The sequence below is a fragment of the Theobroma cacao genome, chromosome 5 (genome assembly GCF_053813885.1).
Source record: "Theobroma cacao isolate CCN51 chromosome 5, ASM5381388v1, whole genome shotgun sequence".
In the NCBI taxonomy this organism is placed as follows: Eukaryota; Viridiplantae; Streptophyta; class Magnoliopsida; order Malvales; family Malvaceae; genus Theobroma; species Theobroma cacao.
The window spans coordinates 1,758,279-1,783,190 of NC_142643.1; the positions used below are offsets into that span (position 1 = coordinate 1,758,279).

The window sequence follows — 24,912 nt, forward strand, 5'->3', positions numbered from 1 at the left end:
CCACCTTAGATGCATCTATCCCAATCAAAACAACGTAAGAAGACAAAACCGGCACTAAATGAAAATACAGAGAATCCGGCAAAGTTTAGAGACAAGCAGCTTAAAATATTGACAGGGCCATCCATGGCAGCTAAGCATGGAAAAACCGGTTTGAATATGCCAAAACCTTTGTAGTTTCTTCCTCTTTACCTTTTTCTCATTTTACATGCTAATGGTGATTAATTTGCAGCTAAATCAAATACTATGGTTAAAGCTAATTATGAAGAGCAAAACATAACCAATTATTGAAGCAGTGAGATAAAAATTGATCTCACGTATGTTAATTTAAGGGTATTTTGAACATATACATATATAACGTGAGGTTTTTCTTTTATTGCCAATTGATTTTAGATTTGATATTTATTTTAAAGATTCAACATAATATTAAAGAAAATGTTATCTTTCTTTTAAGTTTTTTTTTTTTCCGTAATTCACATCACGTGATAAGTACATATTCCTTATTTACGAGGAGAGTATTGAAGTAGTAAAATGATAAGATCCTGACACTGCCAAATACCAATTACCTTCTGCATGCAAAGAGCCCATTAAGAAAATAATGAGGGGGTGACCCAGGGGTACAGTTAACCAAAAATGTAACAACTACAGGGCAGGAAATCCTTATGGCAAAGTCAACATATATTTGTACACCTCTTATCAACTTATCTTCACAAACAGAAGCCTAGCATCTCTTAATTTAAAGTCAAGAGGGCTCATCAGATATAAAAACTATAACGTCACAAACTTCCTTCAATTCATCTGCTCCACTCTCTCAACTATTCTTTCCTATAAATTTTTGTTCTTGCTTGCTAGTAATTCCATTACCTTATTCGGCTGCTTCTTCTTCCTTTTGTGACGGCCAAGTTTAGTTCTTCTTGGTTTAATGCAAGGCTTAACTTAGTTGTCTGTGAGAGTGCTGTAATGGAGAATGGTCAGGAGAAGGCTTGGTTTGATGGCTCCGAAGATGAACTTGTGAGAGAGCTTCTTGATGATGAGACTCCGTTCTTTGTCCTACCTCAAGAGACTGTTCAACCCGAATCAAAAACTTCAGAAGAAGAAGCTACTAAACGACTCCTCTCCACCCTCTATTCAGGGCCAAGGATTGAAGATATCGAGAATGCTTTATCAGTGCCAACCTGGAAGGATCAATCCCAAGCACAAGAGCAAACCAGGTTTAATTAATTTGGATTCCCTTGGGTTTTTTTGTTGCTTTTTAAGTGATAGTTTTATGATATTTGGTATTAAATGAAATGAACAATCTTTTTGCAGACTCAATTCAATCCTGGATAGAGGTTTGAGTAAGATAGAGAATAAGTATACCCTGAAGATAAAATGCTGTGGCAATGGCATGGCAGATGATGGATATAAATGGAGGAAATATGGGCAAAAATCGATCAAAAACAGCCCAAATCCAAGGTACCTATCTTTCCAGCTGGCTTTCTGATCTTTTTCTTATCTGTCAGTCATCACCTTCCTTAGATTTCTCTTTGGAGAATCTATAGGAAAGTCCAAATCCTCAATAAAACCGTATACTTGACTGAACGTATATCAGCTCTTTTCCCTTCTTCTTAGTGGCACTTCTGTGCAAAACGGTCTCACCTCATCAAACCATGTTCCAATCTGCTTATCGAATGTGCAAACAGTTCTTATTCAAGCAACTGAATGCGTTCAGTTTCTTCTAATAGAAGTAATTTCTTCAATAACAGGAAAGCTCTAAAACAGTTTCCATGGTGGGAAGTTTATCTGCTGCATACTGTTCATACAGATTCTTAATTAGTATTGTCATGCATTGTAGGTACTATCTAATTTATGGCCTCTCTTTCCTTGCCTCCCACAAAGTAAACAAGATGCATGAGAGGCGGATAAAAGAAAGTACTCAAAAACATTTTTGCGATGTATATAAATTTCTTCAAGCTTTCACTTCACCCAACCCTCCTGACAGGGATGGATAAATGGAAAGATCAAGCACATGACAAGCATCATACGACAATATCCCCCTTCGACAAGTCTTCGAATTGGATTTGACAATGCCATCAGTTTCTTTGGGACCTATACTTAATGAGCTTTGCACTTAAAGCCCATGTCCTAGTCCTTTCGCCATAATTATCCCCACCCAGATCATGAATACTTACTAGTATTAATCAGTATGTGATTTTTTCCTTGTATTTGGCATGAAACAGGAGCTATTACAAGTGCACGAACCCAAGATGCAGCGCAAAGAAGCAAGTGGAGAGGTCGAGAGATGACCCAGACACACTCATCATCACCTACGAAGGGCTTCACCTACACTTTCCCTACCCATATTTCTCACTCGACCCGCCTCTCCAAGATGATTCACTAACCAAGAAGCCCAAGAAGGCCATTTCAGAAGCTGAATCGCAGGCTTTTGGAGCTTCACAAACGACGGAGACGCAAGCAGCAAATATCAACTGTGAGCCATTGCCAAGCTCGTTCGAGGGCTGCCCTCAAGGAATAGCTTTGGAAGGATTTAGCCAACAAGGGTTGCTTGAAGATGTGGTACCGTGGATGATAAGGAATCCATCACGCAACAATATCTCCTCCAACTCTTCTTCTTGCTCGTCTTCCCACTCACGTTCTCCTCCTGCTTCACCTTCTTCTGTGTCTTGGACTCCTAATTATAAAACCTTTTTTGATATAGGCATAAACTCTAGCATTAGGTGAATGTCCTTAGTGGGTTGAAAACCCAATTAAACTATATATAGTAGTCCCCATCAATGTTAATTATATTCTGCTCATGTAATATCAAATTAACTATTTTAGAATCTAATTTTTGTATTTTTTTCCCTCAATCCTCTTACTCCTAATCAAGGTTGATTTGCATTCTAAAATCATTTTAAAGTCAATTAACATTTTTGAATAAGTATGCTTAAATTGAGAATATATTTTGATAATTTTACTACAGCCTAACTCCTTATGAGAATAAGATACACATGGTGCTAATTATGAAAAAAAAATTTCACAAAATGCTAATCGGAAAAAAAAATTATAATGTGTCATGTGAAAAAAAATTAAAATTATAAGAGATATAAATAAAGTTTATATATCTTTTTTTTTTATTTGTGAAACGGGGAGTTTGAGTCCATAAAAATGACCGGTTTAGAATTGGTCCAGGTAGAAGGGAAAAGGCCTGGAAAAGCCCAAAATTTGACCCAATAAAGAACCCAAATTCCTTTCTTGGGCCCATTTAATCCAATAGTAAATTTTCTTTTTTGTGGATCCCACGAATGAGTTGTGGATAATCCTCCTGCCACAAGCGAAACGGAACTCCACTTTTAAATGACAAAAACAACCTTCTCAAATACCCCAGCAACAACGTAATCAATAAGGCTAAAATGGTGATTTTGGTCAGCAAAGTAGGCGGTTCCCCAATTCTCCAACTCTGCTAACCAAAGAATCCGATCATTCTTCGTTTGTTTTGAGCTGATCCCCGGCACAAGATCAAATCAAATTCAAATATTTTTATTTTCTCATCAACCAAACAGACCCCAGAAACTCATCCCTTGAGAGTTACCTATTCTGAATCGATTCATGTTACCATTGTTTATACTATTATAATGATTTTCTCCAGAATCGGTCGCACTGTCTCCCGCTCTTCTCGCTCCGCTTTCCGAACAGTAATCATAATTTCCTTCTCAATTTTTTTTTATTTTTAATGCTCTCCGTTTTTTTTGGGTTGAAAATGATTTGAATGTTTGTGTTTTGCAGAATGTAATATCGAGGAATCTGTTATCAAATGAATCGCATGTCTCTACGCCTGTTGGAAATGCGTGCATTTCACGCGTCAATCAAGGGTTAGGGATTGTAAGGGGTTATTTTGCACCAGCTGGAACTGGGAAGCACCTTGTTTCGAATGCGCGATTGTCGAATTTGGATTCGATTCTCGCAAACCCTAGGATTAGGCGGTTTTTCTCCAGTGAAGGATCAAAGAAAAGCAGTGAGTTAAAAATCGTCGCTGTTTTTATATTTATTATTTAAATTTATACCTTTTTTGTTGATTTTTTAATGGAACTATTGTAGGATATGAAAATTACTACCCCAAAAACAAGAAGGAAATTCCTAAAGCGAATGAACAGAAATCTCAATCCAAAGGTACGTCATTTACTGGAAATTTTTTAAATTTTGATTTGGGAAAGATAATATACCAATGTTGGCGATTATTTAGAACTTTGGAAGTAGGGAAACTGATTTTTTGAATTTAGTTACAATGCTGACATTGGTGAAAGCTGGCAACAAATTGGTGGTTTTTTTTTAAATGCCTGTGAATTAGTAATTTTTCGGATGTTCATAAGATCACCAATTGGAATATGCTGAGTGTTGACTAAAGTGAAGGTTTTGTGGGAATGTGTTGACTACTTCGAGTTCTTATGATATTTTTGTTAATGTGATTCTCCAGAGGATTCAGGTGCTGGTGATCCTGGAAATTCCCAGAACATTGCAAAGTTGATGCAGAATGTGATCACTCCTTTGTTGTTGTTTGGGATTTTGTACACGTCAATTTTTTCAGGTCCTCATGAGCAGAAGCAGGTAAGCGGCTTTCCCCCTTTTTTAAGAAGCCACCATATTGATAACTTCTCCATTGCGTGCTAAGAAATGAGCTATCATCCCTTTATTGGCCTTGCTATGAGGTTACTAAACATGAAGTTAGATTACTTAGAATATTGAGGAATCTAGTTTATTGGCTTTGTGGAATTGTTCCTTCCCCTCTAACAAAACTATAAATCTTCATCGTTCTTGTTCCGGTTGGTCTTAATGCAACATTTTGGACTTAGCATGACCCCTTTATGTATATCTTATTCAAGCATGTGATTCTGATGCCAATGAGAAAACCAAATTTCAAGTAAACAAAGTGTGAAAAAAAAAAAAAAACCAGAATGGGAACCTATTGTGTGTTTTGAGGGGTTTTATCCAGAAAAACATGATAACACTTTAAGGTGAAAAAGAAATTATATGTCTTAGGCGACATTTTTAGTTTCTTTGTGGATTTTTTGCTTGCAAGTGTTTTAGTTTTCCACTTCTTCTGCAGTTTTCTCCTTTCTTTAAGCTTTTTGATGTGTTCTTCAGATCAGTTTCCAAGAGTTCAAAAACAAGCTCCTGGAACCTGGCTTGGTGGAAAAAATTGTTGTTTCAAATAAATCAGTTGCAAAAGTTTATGTGAGGAGCTCACCACGCAATGCAAATCAAGCCACTGATGATGTTACACAAGTTCCAACAAATGGAGCTCCTGCAAGAAGAAATATAAGCCAATATAAGTACTACTTTAACATAGGGAGTGTTGAATCTTTCGAGGAGAAGCTAGAGGAAGCCCAGGAAGCGTTGGGAATAGATCCTCATGATCATGTTCCTGTAACTTATGTAAGTGAAGTGAACTGGATCCAAGAGCTGATGCGGTTGGCACCCACAGCCTTGCTCTTAGGGGCCTTATGGTTTATGGGGAGACGAATGCAGAGTGGACTTGGAGTTGGTGGTTCAGGCGGGCGAGGTGGTCGTGGAATATTTAATATGGGAAAGGCACATATTACAAAATTGGACAAGAATGCAAAGGACAAGGTAAGTGATGTTCAGAAAAAAATTTTGAAAGTTTATGGTGCTGTTATCTTAATACTTTATCTTATATATATCAAAGTAAGATCTGAAGGTCATCATCATGATAATTCCTTGCAATTGTTTATCTCAGGTCTTCTTTAAAGATGTTGCTGGTTGTGATGAGGCAAAGCAAGAAATTATGGAGTTCGTACACTTCCTAAAGAACCCAAAGAAATATGAGGAGTTAGGAGCAAAAATTCCCAAAGGTGCACTTCTTGTTGGTCCTCCTGGCACTGGGAAGACACTTCTTGCAAAGGCAACTGCTGGCGAATCTGGTGTGCCTTTCCTCTCTATGTCTGGATCAGATTTTATGGAAATGTTTGTTGGAGTTGGGCCGTCAAGAGTGAGAAGCTTATTTCAAGAGGCAAGACAGTGCGCCCCTAGTATCATATTTATTGATGAGATAGACGCAATTGGTAGAGCAAGGGGTCGTGGAGGCTTCTCTGGTGGCAATGATGAGCGTGAAAGTACTCTTAATCAGCTGCTTGTAGAAATGGATGGATTTGGAACAACTTCTGGAGTTGTTGTGCTTGCTGGCACAAATAGGCCTGATATTTTAGACAGAGCCCTGTTGAGACCTGGTCGGTTTGATCGTCAAATTACAATTGACAAACCTGACATCAAGGGTCGTGAACAAATCTTTCAAATATACCTGAAGAGACTGAAACTTGATCATGAGCCATCATATTACTCTCAGCGACTTGCTGCTCTAACCCCTGGTTTTGCTGGAGCTGACATTGCAAATGTTTGCAATGAAGCAGCATTGATTGCTGCAAGGAATGAAAGTGCGCAGATAAGCATGGAGCATTTTGAGTCAGCTATAGACAGAGTAATAGGTGGTTTAGAAAAGAAGAACAAGGTTTGTTGTTCCTCATTTCTCTGCTTCTTTTGTTTACTTATGCACCGCATCATAGTCAAATCTCTGTTTGATCTATGTGTTTGGTTATGTTTCCAGAGATGTAATTGTGTCGAAGAGAGATTTGAATTTCTTAATGTCAAAGTCTGGTTTTTCTGTTTCCCCGTGTAGTACTGCTGTACATTTCAGGATGTAGGTATAATATTTGCACAGAAGAGCGTCAGTTTATTACTCGTTCTCCATTGATCTCCATTCTCTGGCTTAGCTGCTGTCTCATAGATCTATGATTTATCTGTTCTTCAGTCAACTAAGAAAGTTCTTTTATTTGCTGAACATAATTCTGACTAGTTCCTGCTTCTAGTGAGGAATGAAGCTTTATCTTATATAACATTTTTGTTCTGGCATGCAGGTCATAAGCAAGTTGGAAAGGCGAACTGTTGCCTACCATGAATCAGGCCATGCTGTTGTTGGTTGGTTCTTGGAACATGCAGAACCATTGCTTAAAGTAACAATTGTTCCTCGTGGTACTGCAGCATTGGGATTTGCTCAGTACGTTCCCAATGAAAATCTTCTGATGACAAAAGAGCAGCTTTTTGATATGACTTGCATGACACTCGGTGGTCGAGCTTCTGAACAGGTGAAACTTCTGAGCACCTTCTCACACGTTTCTTTGTCTATCTGAGTACCTTTCTGAATCAGTAAACAAAGACTTATTTAGAACTGAGAAGTCTGAATTTAGCAATATCATACACGTCTTGTCTCTAATTAAATTATGTATGCCTGCTGAGTGCTTGACCATTTAGTTTCATGGTTGAAACAGAAGCCTTGGGTATCAGGTCTTTGGGTGTCATCTGGAAAGGGTCTCATTTATCGCAGCTTTATTTTTTATTCCTTCCTTGTGCATATGTTTGACCACATCGAATGCCTAGGTTTATGCATCGCCCTTCTTTATGCATGTGTCTGATATGCTTGTATCTCAAGTTGAGATGAAATCCTAGAGTGTAATGCCTGACAAATAGTCTTGTTTGGGTAGTAAGAGAAAGCCAACATGTTTGGCTGTACCAAAGGGGCTGTTTACCTTTTGAATCAAACAAAGTAAGTAGCAGGGCTTCATAGCTACTTTCATTCTAAAGGAGACTGAAAAACCAACCTTTAGTCAATAGGATCCCTACTTCCGTCTTTGTGACCTCATCACTTCAATTTAAGCGCAAACCCATTTCTTTCTTAGTCACTGGGCGGAGCGCACCTTTGGTACCTCAGTAGGGCGAGCTGTATGATAGTGACTTCTTTCGTTTGCTAGGGCGACGAAAGGCTACTTCAATCTAGGATACATTTCAGTGGCATTTGATATTATATGTATAATTATTTTGCTTATGCATAATTTTGATATTCCTAATTTTGCATGATAGATTTTTAACCAAAGTATATTTTATCATGTGATGCATCTTTTGTGGGGACTAGGTTTTGTTGGGGAAGATTTCAACCGGAGCTCAGAATGACTTGGAGAAAGTAACGAAGATGACCTATGCCCAGGTGGCAGTGTATGGTTTTAGTGACAAGGTTGGTCTGCTTTCTTTCCCTCAAAGGGATGATGCGTTGGAGATGACCAAGCCTTACAGCAGCAAGACTGGTGCAATAATTGACAGTGAAGTAAGAGAGTGGGTGGGTAAGGCATATGAACGGACAGTGCAGCTGATAGAGGAGCACAAAGAGCATGTGGCTCAGATCGCAGAATTGCTTCTGGAGAAAGAGGTGCTTCACCAAGAGGACTTGGTTCGTGTACTAGGGGAACGCCCATTTAAGCCAAGTGAGCCCACTAATTATGATAGGTTTAAGCGAGGGTTCCAAGAAGAAAACAAGGAATCCAAGGACACGACAGAGAGCAAAACCGTGGGGGATGATGGGTCAGCACCATTGGAACCTGAGGTTGTGCCTGCATAGTTCTTGAACATATTCAAGGTTGTGTAAATTGGAACTTTTCTCAAGGTAAATTTGCTCACATTGCCCCCCACCTTTTATCCAAACCGAACCCTGAAGCTGTAAAAAGGAAAACAAATCTCTAATCTACAAAATGAAATATTCTTCTTGGAAATGCTTGATGTTTCTCTCTTGAATTCACGCACTGGCAGGTAGCAATGTGCAAAGCTAAAGTGATTTCCAGTATAAACCTACGAAAGTTTAACAGCTTGTTATTCTTAGAACTTGTCCCATTTGGAGAGTTTGGTGGCTATGGGCTGATGGTCAGATTCTACTTTCTGTCTTTGCCTCTCAGCCTAATTACAATTCAGGCCTTGTCGTACATGATTCATTCAGAGAATGAAATGATTGAAAAACTCCAAATAAGCAACCGACGGACAGTGGTGATAGCACGGTGATATGCGAATGCACGAAAAGGAATAATACCTTTCCAAGCAGCCTCCTTTAATCCTTTAACGAAAAGAACAATGAAGGATTCAGAGTTTTGGACTGTTTTGCTCTTGGTAAAAAAGCAGTGGACGAATGATACCCACATGCTGATTTTTTTTAGGAGGGGTCGATTTAAGAGAATAAATTTTATCCACTTGTGGCCTGTACAGCAGTAAAGGCATGATGGACCTTTGAAGTGAGATTTTGGATTGTAATTTGTGGTGTACGATGACACATGGACATCTTCCCATACTAGTTTTCCGAGATAAGGAAAGCCTTAATTTCCGTCAAACAGTGTTTTGTCCAAATCCTAGTTCCTGGTCCCAAACCATTGCTGTCGCCAGCTGAAAGCGAGCTACTTCCCAGTTGAGAAAGGTGAGGGCAAGAGTTTACAAATCACAGAGTCATCTTAGCCACATAAATTGATATGAAAACGAAGCAAGACCATTGACAGTATCCTCTCAGTTAGATAGGGAGAGTTGGAGTTTGGTTTATGTATTGCCAAGGCCAGGGTCCCGGAGGGTGGTAGCCGAAACTTACTTTTCCTTGAAAGCTGTGCTGATTCTGCTTTCAATCAGTTGTATAACCCAAGGCCAAGGAAAAGTTTGCGTGTCTTCTTTCGAGTGTAGGCTCATTTCTGCTGTGATGGAGCTCCCTCGATGATGGGGATACATTTCATTTGGGTGAAAATAATGGGAGGGGATGTGGGCTACTACCAGGGGAAGTGAAAGTGGACAAAATTTTAGTGTTTGCTTTGGAGCGTAAAAGACTGCCATAAAAGGCTTACCCATAAATCCAAACGCTAATGGCCTCCTTGTTGGAAAGCAAAGCTCAGATAAGGATGCTCTCCAGCAGGACTAATAATTCATCACCAATCATTTTTGGGGTTTCTTTTCTTTTTCCCTTTTTTTTTTTTTTATAGCTTCTAGTGTAGAGGGATTTTGAGGGGTTTGGATTGATGTAGATCCCGTAGAAATACTATAATACCGTTTGCTGGCTGTACAAAATCTTGCCGCTAATACCCCAACAATGCAATTTGTTTAATTTGCTGATTTGTTTAATTGTTTCTGCAACCTAACCTTGGAAGAAAGTACTTCCCTTGATCTTGATTGGTGGATCGAAATCAGTGAGGCTGTCCTGTTTTGGAAGTGTGTTATGTTTAATAGATTTGTTTAATCAAGTATTAACATTTTTTTTATATATAAACAAGGTTGAGTTGAATTCTAAATAGAGCCCCAATAGAGCCCAAAAAAGCACACAGAAACAACAAAGACTCCCACCCTTTCTTTAACAACTCATCTCAACCCCAGTAAAGGTGAGAAAGATTCAGTCTCTTTTCTTTCTTTCGCCTTTTCTTTTTCCTGGATTTGGGTAAGGAAACCTTCGTAATCATAGTTAGGTTAATTCACGTGTCAGTGTCCAGCATTGGATTGTTTTGCTTTCCCTCGTGAAAATGGCACCCCACAATTTCAATGCACCAAAGTTTTCCTGCAATGTTTTGAAAGATATTTTTCTCTTTAAAGGTACTTTTGACACCACAGAGTTGTAGCCCTCCAAATTCAGAATCCAGAAGCAGCCAATCATGCACGATTCACACTCATTTGCTGTCATGCAAACTTGCAAATAATTACGACCCAAAGAGCATAATTTGGCATAAAACATCATGAAAGTGTGGCATCTCAGAATTGGCACCTTACTGCTAATAGTATTTCAATGTGTAATGCCTTGAGGTTAAAGTCAAATTGCAGAAGTAATGACAGAGCAGCACCTGGTAATCGTTAAAAACCTTGGGGGTCTAAAATACAACCTGTCCTGGTACAAATTTCCTGACATAATAATACTTGACAAACTGATGTAAAACAAATTCTTGTCATGTCAGGAATGCAAGATCTGAATGTTAAGTTGTATGATTGGCTGTAAAATCATATCATCCTGATTAGTTGTGCCAAATTTAATCCTGGAAAGATATTTGGTTCAATGAGAATTATTGCCTTTTGTTTCGTACCATCATATATAGCAAATCAATCAATCAGCAAAATGTTGTCAAACTTTCTGAAAGAGTTCAAATAATGGGCAGTAACCTCAAGCAGTCCAATAAGCAGAAGGTAACACACATAATTGAAAAAGGAATAAAAAAATCATAAACTTCTTGACTTATTGAAGCCTAGGTGAAAGTAAAATAATGGGCAAAATGGCATCAGCATCTCAGATTCTCATCATTTGCTTGATAAATGATTTTTATACCGAGATTTTATATGATCGTCTCTCCTTTTGCTGTACCTTTCCCAGTCAACCAAACCTCACCTACTGGAAGCGAAGAGCCTCCAATAATACCCATCATTCATTTTGTTTGATGCTGGTTTCTGAATTTTTCATCAGCATTGAATGATAATAATAAAAAAAACAAACAGATAGATTTAAGTCATAGTCATGGCCACCCCCCCTCCCCCCTTATAAGTTGGTTGAAATTATTGAGGGGAAAGAGTTAGAAATGGTCCTGTCAAAAGACCCAGCCCTCCACCATCACAGCAATGTTTTTTCTTCAAATACGTAACCATCTTTCCTTATAATATATGTGCCTGTGAATGAGAAAGAAGGACTAAACTATAGTCTCCCCATTTCCCATTTCGAGGCTCTTTTCATCTACTTCCCTTGTACTTTTCCTCCACCCCCTTGCCTACAATTATTTCCTTCATCTCCCTCTCTCTCTCTCTCTGTCTCTGTCTCTGTCTCTCTGTGCTTATTAAATATTTGCTAACGTTTCTGTCTTGGTCTTCATTAGGGTTAGTCCTTTTCACTTGTATCACTGGCGGCATTACCTCCAATTTTTCTTTATTCTTTTTTCTTAATTTCTATTGTTTTTGCCGCAAACCCAACTAGGAAACATTGTGAGTGTTATCATGCATCATATATACTCCAGCTGATGGAACCTTTTTTGCCATGAAAACCAAAAGCTTGGTAGCTGACCCAAGGCCATGCATTGCCTGCAGAGAAACCATCAAAACCTACTCTTCTTTTCAACGCTAATGTTGATACGTATGGTTCAAGAAACTATCAGATATTGATCATAATAAGAATGATATTAATGGATGTTGATTATTTTCATTTTCTTTTTATGGTTGTCTTTATCTTTCAATTATAGAGGTTTGGGCATTCTAGAGAAAAAAAAAAAAAAAGGGATCCCATGACTATAATTAGATGAGATTCAATGATTGCTATGTGAATAAAATTCACCTGCATCACATGTTTTTTACGTTCTCATTTACGTTTTTTTTAATATTAATTATGAATCAAACACACGTTTTTTGTATAAAATTTCACGCTTTTAATTATAACGAGGCAAAATCTTTATATTCAATAATGTAAGAGAGAGATTCGTGATGAAAATTTTTAAAAAACTTTTACAATAAAAAAATATATTTAATAAAAATCTAAAATTTCATCGTATTCATATTTAAAATCTTAATTGTTTTCTTTTTTTACATCCAAATGAAACACATGATCTAATTCTTTTTTGATATAACTTGTCACGAGCACCACTTGTTGAATAAGATAATAAAAAGAAACCATACCCCACGTACCTCTCCATAATTATACCAAGAAAGGACAGATATTTTTTGCCATGGAGGGAGGCTTACAACCCTAAAAAATAAACTACTTGAAACCATTTCTAAGAAATATCATGAAATGTTTAAGATTTGGGTATATCATTGAATCCAAAAATTTTCAGTACATGACTGAATTATATATGATGGAAGCTCCTATAATTAAATGACCATAATTCTCTGAATTGGATCCAGGTGGAACCAAGGCCTGGCATCTGCCCTTTTTTATATATAGAAATAGAGAAATTACCTGTAGTTTAGGCATACCATCTGGTCTGATCCTATCTTTTGTGCCCAAGTCATTATAAAATCCAAAGATAAGTTTACAACTCAGCAAAGAAACTTCAATAATTATACCAACATATTTCGTTCCTTTCTTTGGGACCGGAAAAGAATTAGGGTAAATTCCACTTACACTTTTTATAATTTTAACTTTTTTTGCATAATATTTTGCGGGTATTTTTCTTAATTATATCTTATAGACATATTCACAAGCGGTTAAATCATTAATTTTGTTAAATCAAATTATAAAAATATTTATATATGTGAATAACTTTGAATTGAGAGTTTTTTAATAATTTTATTGGATAAAATTAACATATGATTCGATCGGAACAGAAATTACTTAGTGATGTTACTTAAGAAAAAAAATATTTACGGGATGTTAATTAAGAAAAAAATCACAAAATAGTGAGGTGAAGGTATGCAAAAATTTACCCAATTCATATATATTTACAGCGACTGTGCTACAAAATTCTAGGCAATGCTGGATTTTACTTTAATAAACAAATGGATGAATTTGGACCGTGGAAAACGGGGACAAAACGGGAAAGGTAAAGATTCAGAGAGTCCGACTCGAACAGCTAACTCGGTTTTTACTTTTGTCTTAAATAAAACGTTACTTTAGCTTTGGTTACTTCCTCTTACTTTCTCTTAGCCTTTGAATATTACACAATGATGCTGTTGTTTCAACGCAAGTTACATTAAACGTGATTAACTTGAATAACTTAATGATTTTAATATGAAGAAGGAGCCAACCACTTGGCCTATAAAAACCCACCTTGCCTCTCTTCTTCTTCCCCCCCTCGGCTTTCTGTTCTTCCTTGAGAACATTGTTACAATCTCTCTGTTTCCTCTGTTCCTTGGCCTTTCAAAGTCTTTTCCTTTTGTTAGCTTACCTGGTTTTTGAAACCGTTAAGGTATTTTTTTTTTCATTGCAGCGTTGCTTGAATCGTCTTGCATTTTACATCTTCAACCATTCTTGGTCATGCTTTAGGAAAGCTTTTCGCTTCCTGGGTTTTGTTCATGAAAGGCTTTTCCTTTTGGGGTTCTCTTAAAAACCATATGAAATGTATTGTTTTCCTGTCATTGGTTTCCTTTCATGAGGAAATGAAAAGAGCACTGTGATATAATGCATGTTTGTTATGCTAGGAAAAAAAAAATGTAAACTTTCTTTGATGGGAAGTTGGTTTTTTGGGTCTTTTTCTTTGTTTAATTATCACCACCTTTTAGTCCCATACATCAAAAGAGTGGCTTTTCAGTTAAATTATCATTCACTTTTCAGTTTCAACTCTTTAAAGTGCATCATTTGAGTTGTTATTAATACTTAAAAGTGTTGTTAATAACTCACATTAGCTTTGTTTTAATAACTTTCAGCCTTTAATCATAGCTTTATGCCCTTTCTTATCATTAACGTGGAACCTTCGAGCTTCATAAATTTTTACTATTATAAAGTCTAAAAGAACATTAGAATACCTGTTCTTTGTTTTGATTTGAAGTTGTGGTTGTGGTTTATCGACTCATGAACTCATTAATTGAAGTCTCATCCAACTACCTGGGATTGGCTAAATGTTGTCCACTTGTTAGGATTTCTTCTTATTTGATGGTGGTAATCTGAGTCAATATTGTGTGTTGGAGATTTAAAATCAATATATAACATTAGTTTGAGTGGCTTTAAGATATCTTGGAACTCAGTGTTAACTTCTCTTCATTGAATATTTAAGGTCCTCTGATCAAGTTCCTTGCTGATTTTCCTACCATCAAGTAGAGAAAATGGAATTCGAGGACCGATACAGGCTAGCTCAGAGGCCAAAATATGATTGCCTTCTGTTTGGTAAGCTGCTCTACTTGAAAATAAGTGTCCAATATATGGACTAAGGGCTGGGAAGGATCTAGTAACCATTTGCTTGAAATTTGCAGATCTTGATGATACCCTTTATCCCCTTAGCTCTGGTCTTGCAAGAGAATGTGGAAAGAATATTAAAGGTAAGGATTTGCAGTGTGATACTTGGATGCTCCCATTTTTACTGTCAAGATTACATGGTAATCTAATATTTAAATGAATGCCATCTCCTTCAGATTACATGGTTGAAAAGCTGGGCATTGAAAAGGACAAAATTGTTGAATTGTCCAACCTGTTGTATAAGAATTATGGGACAACAATGGCTGGCCTCAGGGTATTACTTTTATTTTACCCCACCCCCTTCTTTGTTTTTTTCCTTTTCCAACATCCTTTTCATTAGATAAAAATTGAGCAAGAGTCATGCTGGTAAATTATATAAATTTAATGTGGTTTCTCTCTCTCTCTTTCGCCTTTGCAGGCAGTTGGTTATGACTTTGACTATGATGAGTACCATAGGTATTGGAATCCTTCTTTTCTTTTTCTTTTCCTTTTCTTTCTCCCTCTTTTGATTGACCTTTTAATTTTCCTTTGAACAGTTATGTTCATGGAAGACTACCTTATGAGAACTTGAAACCGGATCCTCAATTGAGGAGTCTATTGCTGACCTTGCCTCTTCGAAAAATTGTAAGTAGTTGGCTACCAAATAGATAGGCCAGTATTGACCATACTTTTATGGAATTGAATTGTTCTCATAAAACTTAAATGTCTCTTGTTGAAACAGATCTTCACAAATGCAGACAAGGTTCATGCAGCTAAAGCTCTTAATAAACTAGGATTAGAAGACTGTTTTGAAGGGATTATATGCTTTGAGACTCTCAATCCTACCCATAAGAATACAGTTTCTGATGATGAAGATGACATTGAGTTTTTGGGATCAGCTGCTGCTACAAGTGATGTTCCTAGCAGCCCTGAAATTTTTGACATAGTTGGGCATTTTGCTCAGCCCAAGCCAGGTGCAACATTACCCAAGACACCCATTGTCTGCAAGCCACAAGAATCTGCCATAGAGCGTGCTGTCAAGATTGCCAGAATCAACCCTCAGAGAACAGTAAGAATTTCTACAGCTCATCAATTTTGTACTTTAAGGCTTTTACAATCTACTGAAGATATTCACCGTTGGGTTCTGCTGTTTCAGTTGTTCTTTGATGATAGTGTCCGCAACATCCAGGCTGGAAAACGTGTGGGTCTTCACACTGTGCTGGTAAGTCCTTGAAAATTTTTGGTGCCTTAGATCAACCAAAATAGTTGCTTAGAATGAAAATGAATAGCTAACTTGTTGCCCTTCTGCCATTAAAAATTAATGTAGGTTGGCACTTCCCAGAGACCTAAAGGTGCAGATTATGCATTAGAAAGCATTCACAATATCAAGCAGGCATTACCAGAGCTCTGGGAAACCGACATGAAATCTGAAGTCAGTTACCCTGGCCAGGTTGCAGTGGAGACATCTGTGACAGCTTAGATTCTATGTTATTCCTTTCTCACTACTATGAGGAGGAAAAGCCATCATGTCTAGTGGGATCATATTGTCCCCATTCCCTTGTTCTTGTTCAGATGATGTAGATGTCTTGTTCTCTTCATGATTACATAAATATGAATCAATAAAAAAAAAAGGGAAAATTCTCCTTCTTCGGTTAACAAGAATGGAATGTTATGTTAATCATCGTTCCTCCTGTTTCGCATGGCTTAATCAGCGTTGGCTTAATCGATCCAAAGGGCGTACTAATCACGTTATGATTATAATATATGGCACCTGGATGTAATTTAATCATTTCACTCATATAATGGAGATGTTGTATAAAGTACATTTCAGATCAGGAGGGGCAGATTTGATGCACGAAAAACAGAAGGCACATGACTTGTTATGATTAATGTATTATTCAAGACTACAGGTGTATCAGAATGTGTTTCAAGCTTATCATGAGGAGATAGGCTCAAAGATGTGTAAAGTTTTAAGGTTGTGATTGAGGGAGCCGGCTGAAGCCTTGGAAGTCCCTACCCTTTGCGTCACTGATGTATCTGGCTGGTCCATCGATTGCGTGAAGTTGCAAGCAAAGAGAATTTGGCTTTGCAGCAATTATACGGCTACTTTTCTTGTCATATTTGGTTATGAGTAGTAGACTTCTGAAAGAAAACTAAAGACTTAAATGATTTTCTGGGAAAAACAAAGAGAAATTTCATTGATACTTATCGCAAAGAGCCACTCCCACAAATATAGCCTTGAGAATGAAAAACTAACAAAATCGGATCGCAAAGCACAGAACATGAGATAAAGTTTTCTGTGCTCTGACGGCTATAACAGGGAACAAATAGATGGTCGTTGGCCTATATAAGAAACACTTAAAAACGACGCTCATAACAAGCGTTTAGAGGAAACTTTAAAAAAAAAAATGCTGAATAAACGACGGTCCACTAAGTTGTTTAAACAACTTTACAAGTTAAAACATAAAATGACACAAACAGCTGCAGTATTATAAACTCTAAACATTTGAAAACAACCATACGACACTGTTCCACACTTGCTTGAATCCTTCTTCAACCTTCCAACCTTCAGTTGCTTCCCGTTTCCATCTGAGACTCGATTTCCAGATTTAAAGGTCACTCTTTTAACATTCCCCCATGGCCTGTAATCTGGCAAACACCTAAACAGGTCTTGAGAGCCTCGAATCTATCTTTGAATAAGCCCTTTGTCAATATGTCAGCTAATTGTTCTTCCGAATTATAGTGCTTGAGCTCAACCAGTCTTTTTAAGTGCATGATATTTCACCTTGATATGCTTGGTTCGCCCATGGTGTACTGGATTTTTGCTATTGCAATAGCTGATATATTATCAACAAATATCACAGTACCATTATCTTGTTTGAAACCAAGATCAGCTAGTATCTTCCTTAGCCACCTCAACTGATTTAAAGCCGTTGCAGTTGCAATGTACTCAGCTTTTGTAGTAGATTGTGCAACAACGCTTTGTTTTTTAGAATTTCATGAGAAAAATGTATTGCTGAAAGAGAAATAGAACCCAACTGTGCTTTTTGAGTCATTAAGTGACCTTGCCCAGTCATTGTCACTGTATCCAACTAATTCTCCACTATCTTGCCTCACATACCTCAAACCAAAATCAGCAATGCCTTTAACATATCTGAGGATTCTTTTGGTTGTTGTTAAGTGTAATAATGTAGGAGCTTGCGTGAATCTAGACAATAAACATGTGGCATACATCAAGTCAGGTCTTGTTGCTATCAGGTAAAGTAATGAACTTATTAGAACCATCTTTGTTGTAAATAGATTCAACAGACTTTTTTTCCCAATTCTAACACTGACTCTCATCAAAAACCACATCTCTACTGATAACTACTTTGTTTGCTTCTAAATCATACAATCCATACCCCTTAGATTTTTCACCATACCCAATATGCGCAGTAGTAAAAGCCTTAGAATCAAATTTGGACCTCTTCACATCAGGAATTTGAGCATAACACACACAACCAAAGACTTTAAAATGAGAGATAGAAAGCTTGTGTTCATACCAAATCTCAAATGGAGTCTTGAGTGTCAATGCCTTTGTAATACTTCTGTTTTGAATATAGTTGGCGGTGTTAAATGCCTCAACCTAGAATTTCATAGGCAAATTGCACTAAAATAACAAGCACCTTGCCATATCTGCAATTGTACTGTTCTTCCTTTTAGCCTTGCCATTCTACTTGGACTATAAGTTACTGTTAACTGATGATGAATCCCAACTATTGCTAGAAACTTCTCAAAGTCATTTGAAGTGTATTAAGATCCATTGTCTGTCCTTAGTACTTTGATACTTAAGTTGGTAAAATTCTCAACCTGTGCTTTAAACTCAGAAAAACTTCCCAAAGCCTCTAATTTGATCTTCAAAAAATAGATCTAGCAATAATGAGAGACATCATCAATAAACAGGATATAGTACTTGCTTCCACTCAATGAAGTGTTCTTCATAAGACCACTCAAATCAGTATGAACTAGCTTCAACTTCTATGTGGTTTTCCACCTGTTCTCATTAAGAAAAGGCTTCCTATTCATTTTTCCAAATTGACAGGTTTTACATAGCTTATCTGGTCTGACAATATCGGGCAAACCTAACATAAGCTCCTTTGAAGCCATTGTTGGCAGTGAATTATAATTCACATATCCAACATGTTTATGCCATAATTCTAATGAATCATACTCACTATAGAATGCTTTTTGTTTGCTTTCTAGTAGATCCATAGGATAGCATTTGTTTCTCATGCTCACTGTTAGTAACTCAGCACCAACAGGATCAAATATTGTGTACTGCCTATTATTGAATAATAGAGCATAACCATTGTCATCTAATTGACCTATATTAAGCAGATTCTGATCTGCTTTAGGCACATAATGCACTTCATGAATAAACTTCATACTAGCAACAGTTTTAACTCCTATAGTGCCTACTCCAAGTATTTTCATGTAAAGGCTATTTCCAATTTTTACACGAGCCCTATAACTCTCATCAAGCTCAGTGAAAAGATTGGCATTACCTGTCAATTGGTTTGAGCAACCAATATCAATCAGCCAGGTGCACTTGTTAGTTATGTCATCATCTGCTTTAGCCATAAACAGTACCTCTTCTGATTTGTTAGCTTCTTCTGCCACTGCAGCCTTACCTTCAGTCTCCTACTTCTTGGCTTTACATACCTTCTCCACATGTTCAAGTTGATTGCAAGCTCTATTCTTCACATTAGGCCTGTACCACTAGTACTTTAGAGTATGATTGATCTTCTTATAGTGAATGCAAAAGGGATATTTGTCTTAATTCTTTCCTTGCTTTGCAATACTTAATTTAGAACCTTTAGTACTGTTATTCTTCGAGCTATCAACTTTGACCCTTAAGCCCTTAGTTTTAGCAATTAAGGCATTTTTTACAGAGTCCTCATGCTTAAGAGGCTCTCTCTACTCAAAAGCTAATAAAGTAGAGATCAACTCTTTCATAAAAATTTTAATCAGATCCTTTAAGTCTTCAAGTGAAGTTACTTTGACTCAAAACTTATCTAACATACTCATTAGAATTTTGTGGACCATTCTTTGATCAATGACCTTTTGTCCTAGCATCCTGAGCTGATTCACTAGCTGCAACAACTTGTCTGTATACTCCTGAATGTTCTCCTCTTCCTTCATCTTCATCACCTCGAATTGCTTAGACAGATTCATGATTTGCATAACCTTGGTTCTGTCATTTCCCCAATATTCTTATTTTGTACTATCCCACACTTGTTTAAGATCCTCCAAATGCATGATCTTTTCAAAAATTGACTTTGACACAGTTAACTGCAAGCTAATCAAAGCCTTGTATCTCTTTGCAACTACCTCTGAGTGCTGCTTAATCTGAGCAAGGGTTGGATTGGCATGCCTTTGAACAGATATCTCACTAGACTCCACCACATCCTACAAGTCAAATGCCTTGAAATATGACCTCATTTTCACTACCCAGAAGGGGTAATTAACACCAATGAACACAAGGGGTGTAGCTGCATTGAATCCAACTGTAGCCATATTGAATCGAAGATGCTTTGATCACAAAACAATCATGTTACAGGTCCCTTGAGATAATATGCTCTAACACCAGGAAAGAAAACTAAAGACTTAATGATTTTCTAGGAAAAACAGAGGTTGAAAAACAAAGAGAAATTTCTTTGATCCAGGAAAAAAATTCGAATACAACAACGGTTACAAATGATACTTATACTCATCACAAAGAACCATTCCCACAGATGTAGCCTAGAGAATGAAAAACTAACAAAATCGGATCACAAAGCACAGAAAACGAGATTAAGTTTTCTGTGCTTTAACAGTTATAACGAGGAACAAATAGATGGTCGTTGGCCTATACAAGAAACACTTAAAACGACGCTCATCACAAACGTTTAGAAGACATTTAAAAAAATTGTTGAATAAACGACGGTCCACTAAGTCATTTAAACAACTTTACAAGCTAAAACATAAAGTGACACAAATAGCTACAGTATTACAAACTCTAAACATTTGAAAACAACCATACGACACCGTTCAACACTTACTTGAATCCTTCTTCAACCTTCTAGCCTTTGGTTGCTTCCCGCTTCCATTTGAGACTCGATGTCCAAATTTGAAGGTCACTCTTTTAACGTCCCAATTCCAAATCTTTTGTTTTTTTCCATACTTTTGTTATCCAAGAAAACAGGTAAGCAACCTGTTATACAAGAGCATAACAAGTTGTTAATGAGCTCATCTGGTGCTCTCCGCATACCCTTATATGTAGTCTACCATTCCTTTCCGTTCAAATTTTGTGTAGACACAAGCACTCCAAGATAGTCTTCCCCTTTAATCTGTGCTTAACACAAGCAAATTCATTATTCCAGTCTCCAATGTCTCTAGTCAAGCAACAAAGCTGCATGACCTTCTCCCAAAGGGGGCAAGAGAAAAATAAGTGGGCTCTTTGTCTCCTCAGTATTACCACAAAATGAACACAGGTAGCATTAGTCAAACACCAGGACTTGATCCTTCCTTTGGTTGGAAGCCTGTCAAGGACAGCCATCCAAGCAATGAGGACATGCTTTTATTAGGATTTGAACCAGGCTAAGATTTCATTGACAGATTTCACTCAAGCTACCCAATCTTTGGCAAAGCAAGAGGTAGACAGACAAGGCAGCAGGGTGTCACTCAGCATGCCACGATGTCATAGTTGGAACAGAAAAGTCTAAGTTATCTGAAGTTCCGGGACACACAAGTTTTCTCTCAATTCAATCATAAATATGTAACAGTCAACACGATATTAAAACTTATCACGTTAACCTGCAGTGATAATTTCTGAACCATTTGCCTCGCCTTCTGTGCCTCTATTGAATCAAATAAAAACATTTAAAGCGTGGAAGAAAGGCACATGGCACTGGAGTAGAACTCTTGATTCAGGATTTTGGCAGATCCTCAGCCCAACTTGCCTTATTTATGGGCTTCAACTGCTTCACCAAACACGATCAATTACCACCATGGGCCAACCTACCAGGTTTATGTGGCATGCCCGGCGGTAGGCGGTTCGTGGGAAAAGGAGAGTGGGCTTTAGAAACGCAAGCGCGAAGTGATCATGGGATAAGGCTAACCTGGAAACGGAAACAGGATAAGAAAAATCAAAATAATATAAACAAACAAACCCTTACAAGTTCAACAGCCACTTTAACGGCTAAGACAACAACAGCAGTTGCCCAATTAAAATCCAGGAAAAAGCAAAAATTTATTCCTCGTCCTGGTTGTTGGATTTCCGCTTGCCTTACCGGCGGTCGGATGAAACTCAGTCCAACCAACTCTTCTTGATCAATGGCTAAGCTTACGCGTGTCCCATGGGTCTTCTCCTGCACGGTTCCAGCTCCTTCATCAAAGTCTCTAGGTCACTGTCATAAATGTAATTGCGTGGCATCATCAACACCTTTAACAAGAAAAGTTCCAGATTGTTCTACTCTCTCTTGGCCTAGTTTTAACTCCTTTTCAATTTCATCTTCGTCTCTCTCGACAAGAAACAAAAAGGGTTTTAGGAGAAAAACAGTGGTATTAGCTTCCATGGCAGATTTGAGCACTGTGCTTGTCACTGGAGCTGGTGGCAGAACAGGTTTTCTTTTGTTTTATATTCTGTCTTTTCTTCACTTTCTCTGGTTGATTTGCTTGTTAAAAAGATTTCTTTTTGTTGACTTTGAGTTTTGTCCCACTATAAAGAGGATGACTTTTCTTTGAACTCAAAATGATAAAATGACGTTGTCTATTTATGGACTTCTATGAAATGTTAATGGGAGTTTTGTTAATGGCTGAATTGGGTTTTTGGCTACTTGGGGTTTTGGGATTTAGGGGAATTTTATTGGTATGCCAAGACAATTGGTTGTTAAGAGTGTGATAACTTTGGAGTTTATCACGGATATATGAGATTTTGTTTTTTTTTTTAAGCTTTAGTTTGGAGTCCTATGGGGTCTGGCACACACAGAGAAATTTGTTACTCTTAAGAACTTAATTGTAGGCAAATGGTGAAAGGGGCTCAGAACATGGTCATTTCACAGAATGTAGCTTTTGATAATTGATAATTTAAGGCTTTGCAAAGGAGAAATGCTTCATTTAGGCTGTATTTAGAATGGTTATTAGTGTCAATTTCAGTAGGGTGTTGTACTCTGTGTAAAATTACCATAGCATTACCCTTGGCAATACTGCATAGGCTTATGGAATGTCAAAGAAAATGTTATCAATTGGAGGCTTAGATGAGTCCCATAATTTTTTTGCTCTTGTCACTTTATTCAAACTACAAAATTCAAGTGCTTAGAATCTTCTGGTTGCCATGGTGGTTTGCCTTTTGTATAGAAGTGAAAAAGATAAGTTAAATATACTCTTCATGCTCTTTAATTGAAGATGGGTTACAGAAAATGGTAATGTCCCCCTATTGACTTGAATTTATTGGCGGACTTGGCAGGTCAGATACTTTATAAGAAATTGAAAGAGAGGTCAGACCAGTTTGTTACAAGAGGATTGGTTAGAACTCCAGAAAGCAAGGAGAAAATTGGTGGAGCAGATGACGTTTTTGTTGGGGATATAAGGGATCCCAGCACTCTAGTTCCTGCTATCCAAGGAGTTGATGCTCTCATAATTCTTACTAGTGCTGTCCCAAGAATGAAACCTGGATTTGATCCAACCAAAGGAGGAAGGCCTGAGTTCTATTTTGACGATGGAGCATACCCTGAGCAAGTAACCTTATCCATCTTCTAATACTAGGACTGTTACTCTTGTTTTCTCTTATTCTTCACAGTACTGATGTAGGGGCTATATATCTTGTTTCTTAGGTTGACTGGATTGGTCAGAAAAATCAAATAGATGTCGGTGAGTTCTTCATCTTTTTGGTTCCTAAATTTTTCAGTCTAAATGCCTAATTTTCAATTAACCAAATCAAATAATCATAATCCACATTGAAATGGGCAGCTAAGGAGGCTGGAGTGAAGCGAATTGTGTTGGTTGGGTCCATGGGTGGAACAAACCTTAATCATCCCCTGAACAGTTTGGGCAATGGGAACATTTTGGTTAGCATTCTTTTCAATACTAATAGACTTCACCTACTTTTGCTGGTGGCCTTTTTCTCTCATGTTTGAGAGAATAAGCTTTTGTTCAATTTTGTTTTATCTGAATAGAGTTTTTTATCGATAGTATTCAATTATTTGATTTCTTCTTTTTTCTTTCACAGGTCTGGAAGAGAAAGGCTGAGCAGTATTTGGCTGACTCTGGTGTTCCATACACAATTATCAGGTATATGAACCCTGGTCGGTTTTTAGCTTTGGCATTCGTTGCTTTTACCTTTTCAATGTAATCTTAATTAATTGCTAGATGTATACGTCCAGAGTTTTTTCTAGATATCGAATCTTTTTTTTTTTTCAGTTTGTTATGATCATATATATCATGCATGTTTTAGGCTTTCGGCAGCTTGGAAGTTAATTTCTGTCTGCCATCTCCTCTCCCTAAATACTGGTTAAATCTACATCATCCCTATTCGACTAGGGAGATGCCATTGGCCCCAAGGGCAATGCAATGTTATTGTTTGTCTAATTCCTTTCTAACTGTACAACTGACATTGACCCTTTCTGGCCAAGTTAGGGCTGGAGGGCTGCAGGATAGAGATGGTGGCATCAGAGAACTTCTTGTTGGGAAGGACGATGAGCTTCTTCAGACTGAAACAAGAACAATTGCCAGGCCTGATGTAGCAGAAGTCTGCATACAGGTATCACCTTTTCACATATATGTATTCCCAATCTAAACCATTTCCATTCTCACCATTGGATTGCCATTTTCATGCATCTTATTCATTCTTTTCAAACAGGCACTGAAGTTCGAGGAGACTAAATTCAAGGCATTTGATTTAGCCTCAAAGCCTGAGGGCGTAGGCATTCCAACAAAGGATTTCAAGGCTCTCTTTTCCCAGATCGCTACTCCTTTCTAATTCTCGGGGCCATGAATTTTTTGTTTATTATTATGCGCCTAAGAAGTTTTAATTTGAATAGTTGTGAGCATCTGAAACTTTAAAGGCCATGCATGGTCAGCAGAAACAACAAAAAAACAATCAAACTATCAGCTGTGTCTACTCTCAGGCATCCTTGCAAAACCTGAGCTGAACTATTAAGATGCTGTTGCAATGATATTATTGTCTGAACATCGATTAGCATTTCTATGTTTCTGTTTGTCTCACA

General features: G+C 37.5%; 4 protein-coding genes across 5 annotated transcripts; all 4 read left to right on the forward strand.

Annotated features, from left to right (window-relative positions):
- The first annotated feature begins 838 nt into the window (after nt 1-838).
- Nucleotides 839-2,834, forward strand: WRKY49 (WRKY DNA-binding protein 49). Its single transcript, XM_018121330.2, has 3 exons — nt 839-1,208; nt 1,306-1,452; nt 2,217-2,834. Exons 1-3 carry the CDS (start codon nt 958-960, stop codon nt 2,716-2,718), a joined length of 900 nt encoding a protein of 299 aa, XP_017976819.2. The 5' UTR covers nt 839-957; the 3' UTR covers nt 2,719-2,834.
- A 579-nt stretch (nt 2,835-3,413) lies between these two features.
- On the forward strand, nt 3,414-8,588 carry LOC18597737 (ATP-dependent zinc metalloprotease FTSH 8, mitochondrial-like). The gene is made up of 8 exons (XM_018121326.2): nt 3,414-3,671; nt 3,763-3,991; nt 4,075-4,146; nt 4,451-4,581; nt 5,119-5,604; nt 5,732-6,499; nt 6,906-7,133; nt 7,958-8,588. The coding sequence occupies exons 1-8, from the start codon at nt 3,612-3,614 to the stop codon at nt 8,435-8,437; spliced, it is 2,454 nt and encodes an 817-aa protein (XP_017976815.2). The 5' UTR covers nt 3,414-3,611; the 3' UTR covers nt 8,438-8,588.
- A 4,979-nt stretch (nt 8,589-13,567) lies between these two features.
- Nucleotides 13,568-16,284, forward strand: LOC18597738 (Haloacid dehalogenase-like hydrolase (HAD) superfamily protein). Of its 2 annotated transcripts, XM_007026929.3 has the most exons (9): nt 13,568-13,706; nt 14,511-14,620; nt 14,707-14,772; nt 14,866-14,963; nt 15,108-15,145; nt 15,226-15,313; nt 15,411-15,737; nt 15,825-15,890; nt 15,996-16,284. In XM_007026929.3, exons 2-9 carry the CDS (start codon nt 14,560-14,562, stop codon nt 16,146-16,148), a joined length of 897 nt encoding a protein of 298 aa, XP_007026991.2. In that variant the 5' UTR covers nt 13,568-13,706; nt 14,511-14,559; the 3' UTR covers nt 16,149-16,284. The 2 variants fall into 2 exon arrangements, with proteins under 2 accessions (XP_007026991.2, XP_088662884.1); XM_088806758.1 differs by having other exon boundaries at nt 15,411-15,890.
- Nucleotides 16,285-21,874: 5,590 nt separating this feature from the next.
- Nucleotides 21,875-24,893, forward strand: LOC18597740 (NAD(P)-binding Rossmann-fold superfamily protein). Its single transcript, XM_007026931.3, has 7 exons — nt 21,875-22,310; nt 23,154-23,425; nt 23,521-23,557; nt 23,657-23,754; nt 23,916-23,977; nt 24,323-24,446; nt 24,546-24,893. Exons 1-7 carry the CDS (start codon nt 22,022-22,024, stop codon nt 24,663-24,665), a joined length of 1,002 nt encoding a protein of 333 aa, XP_007026993.3. The 5' UTR covers nt 21,875-22,021; the 3' UTR covers nt 24,666-24,893.
- The last annotated feature ends 19 nt before the right edge of the window (nt 24,894-24,912 follow it).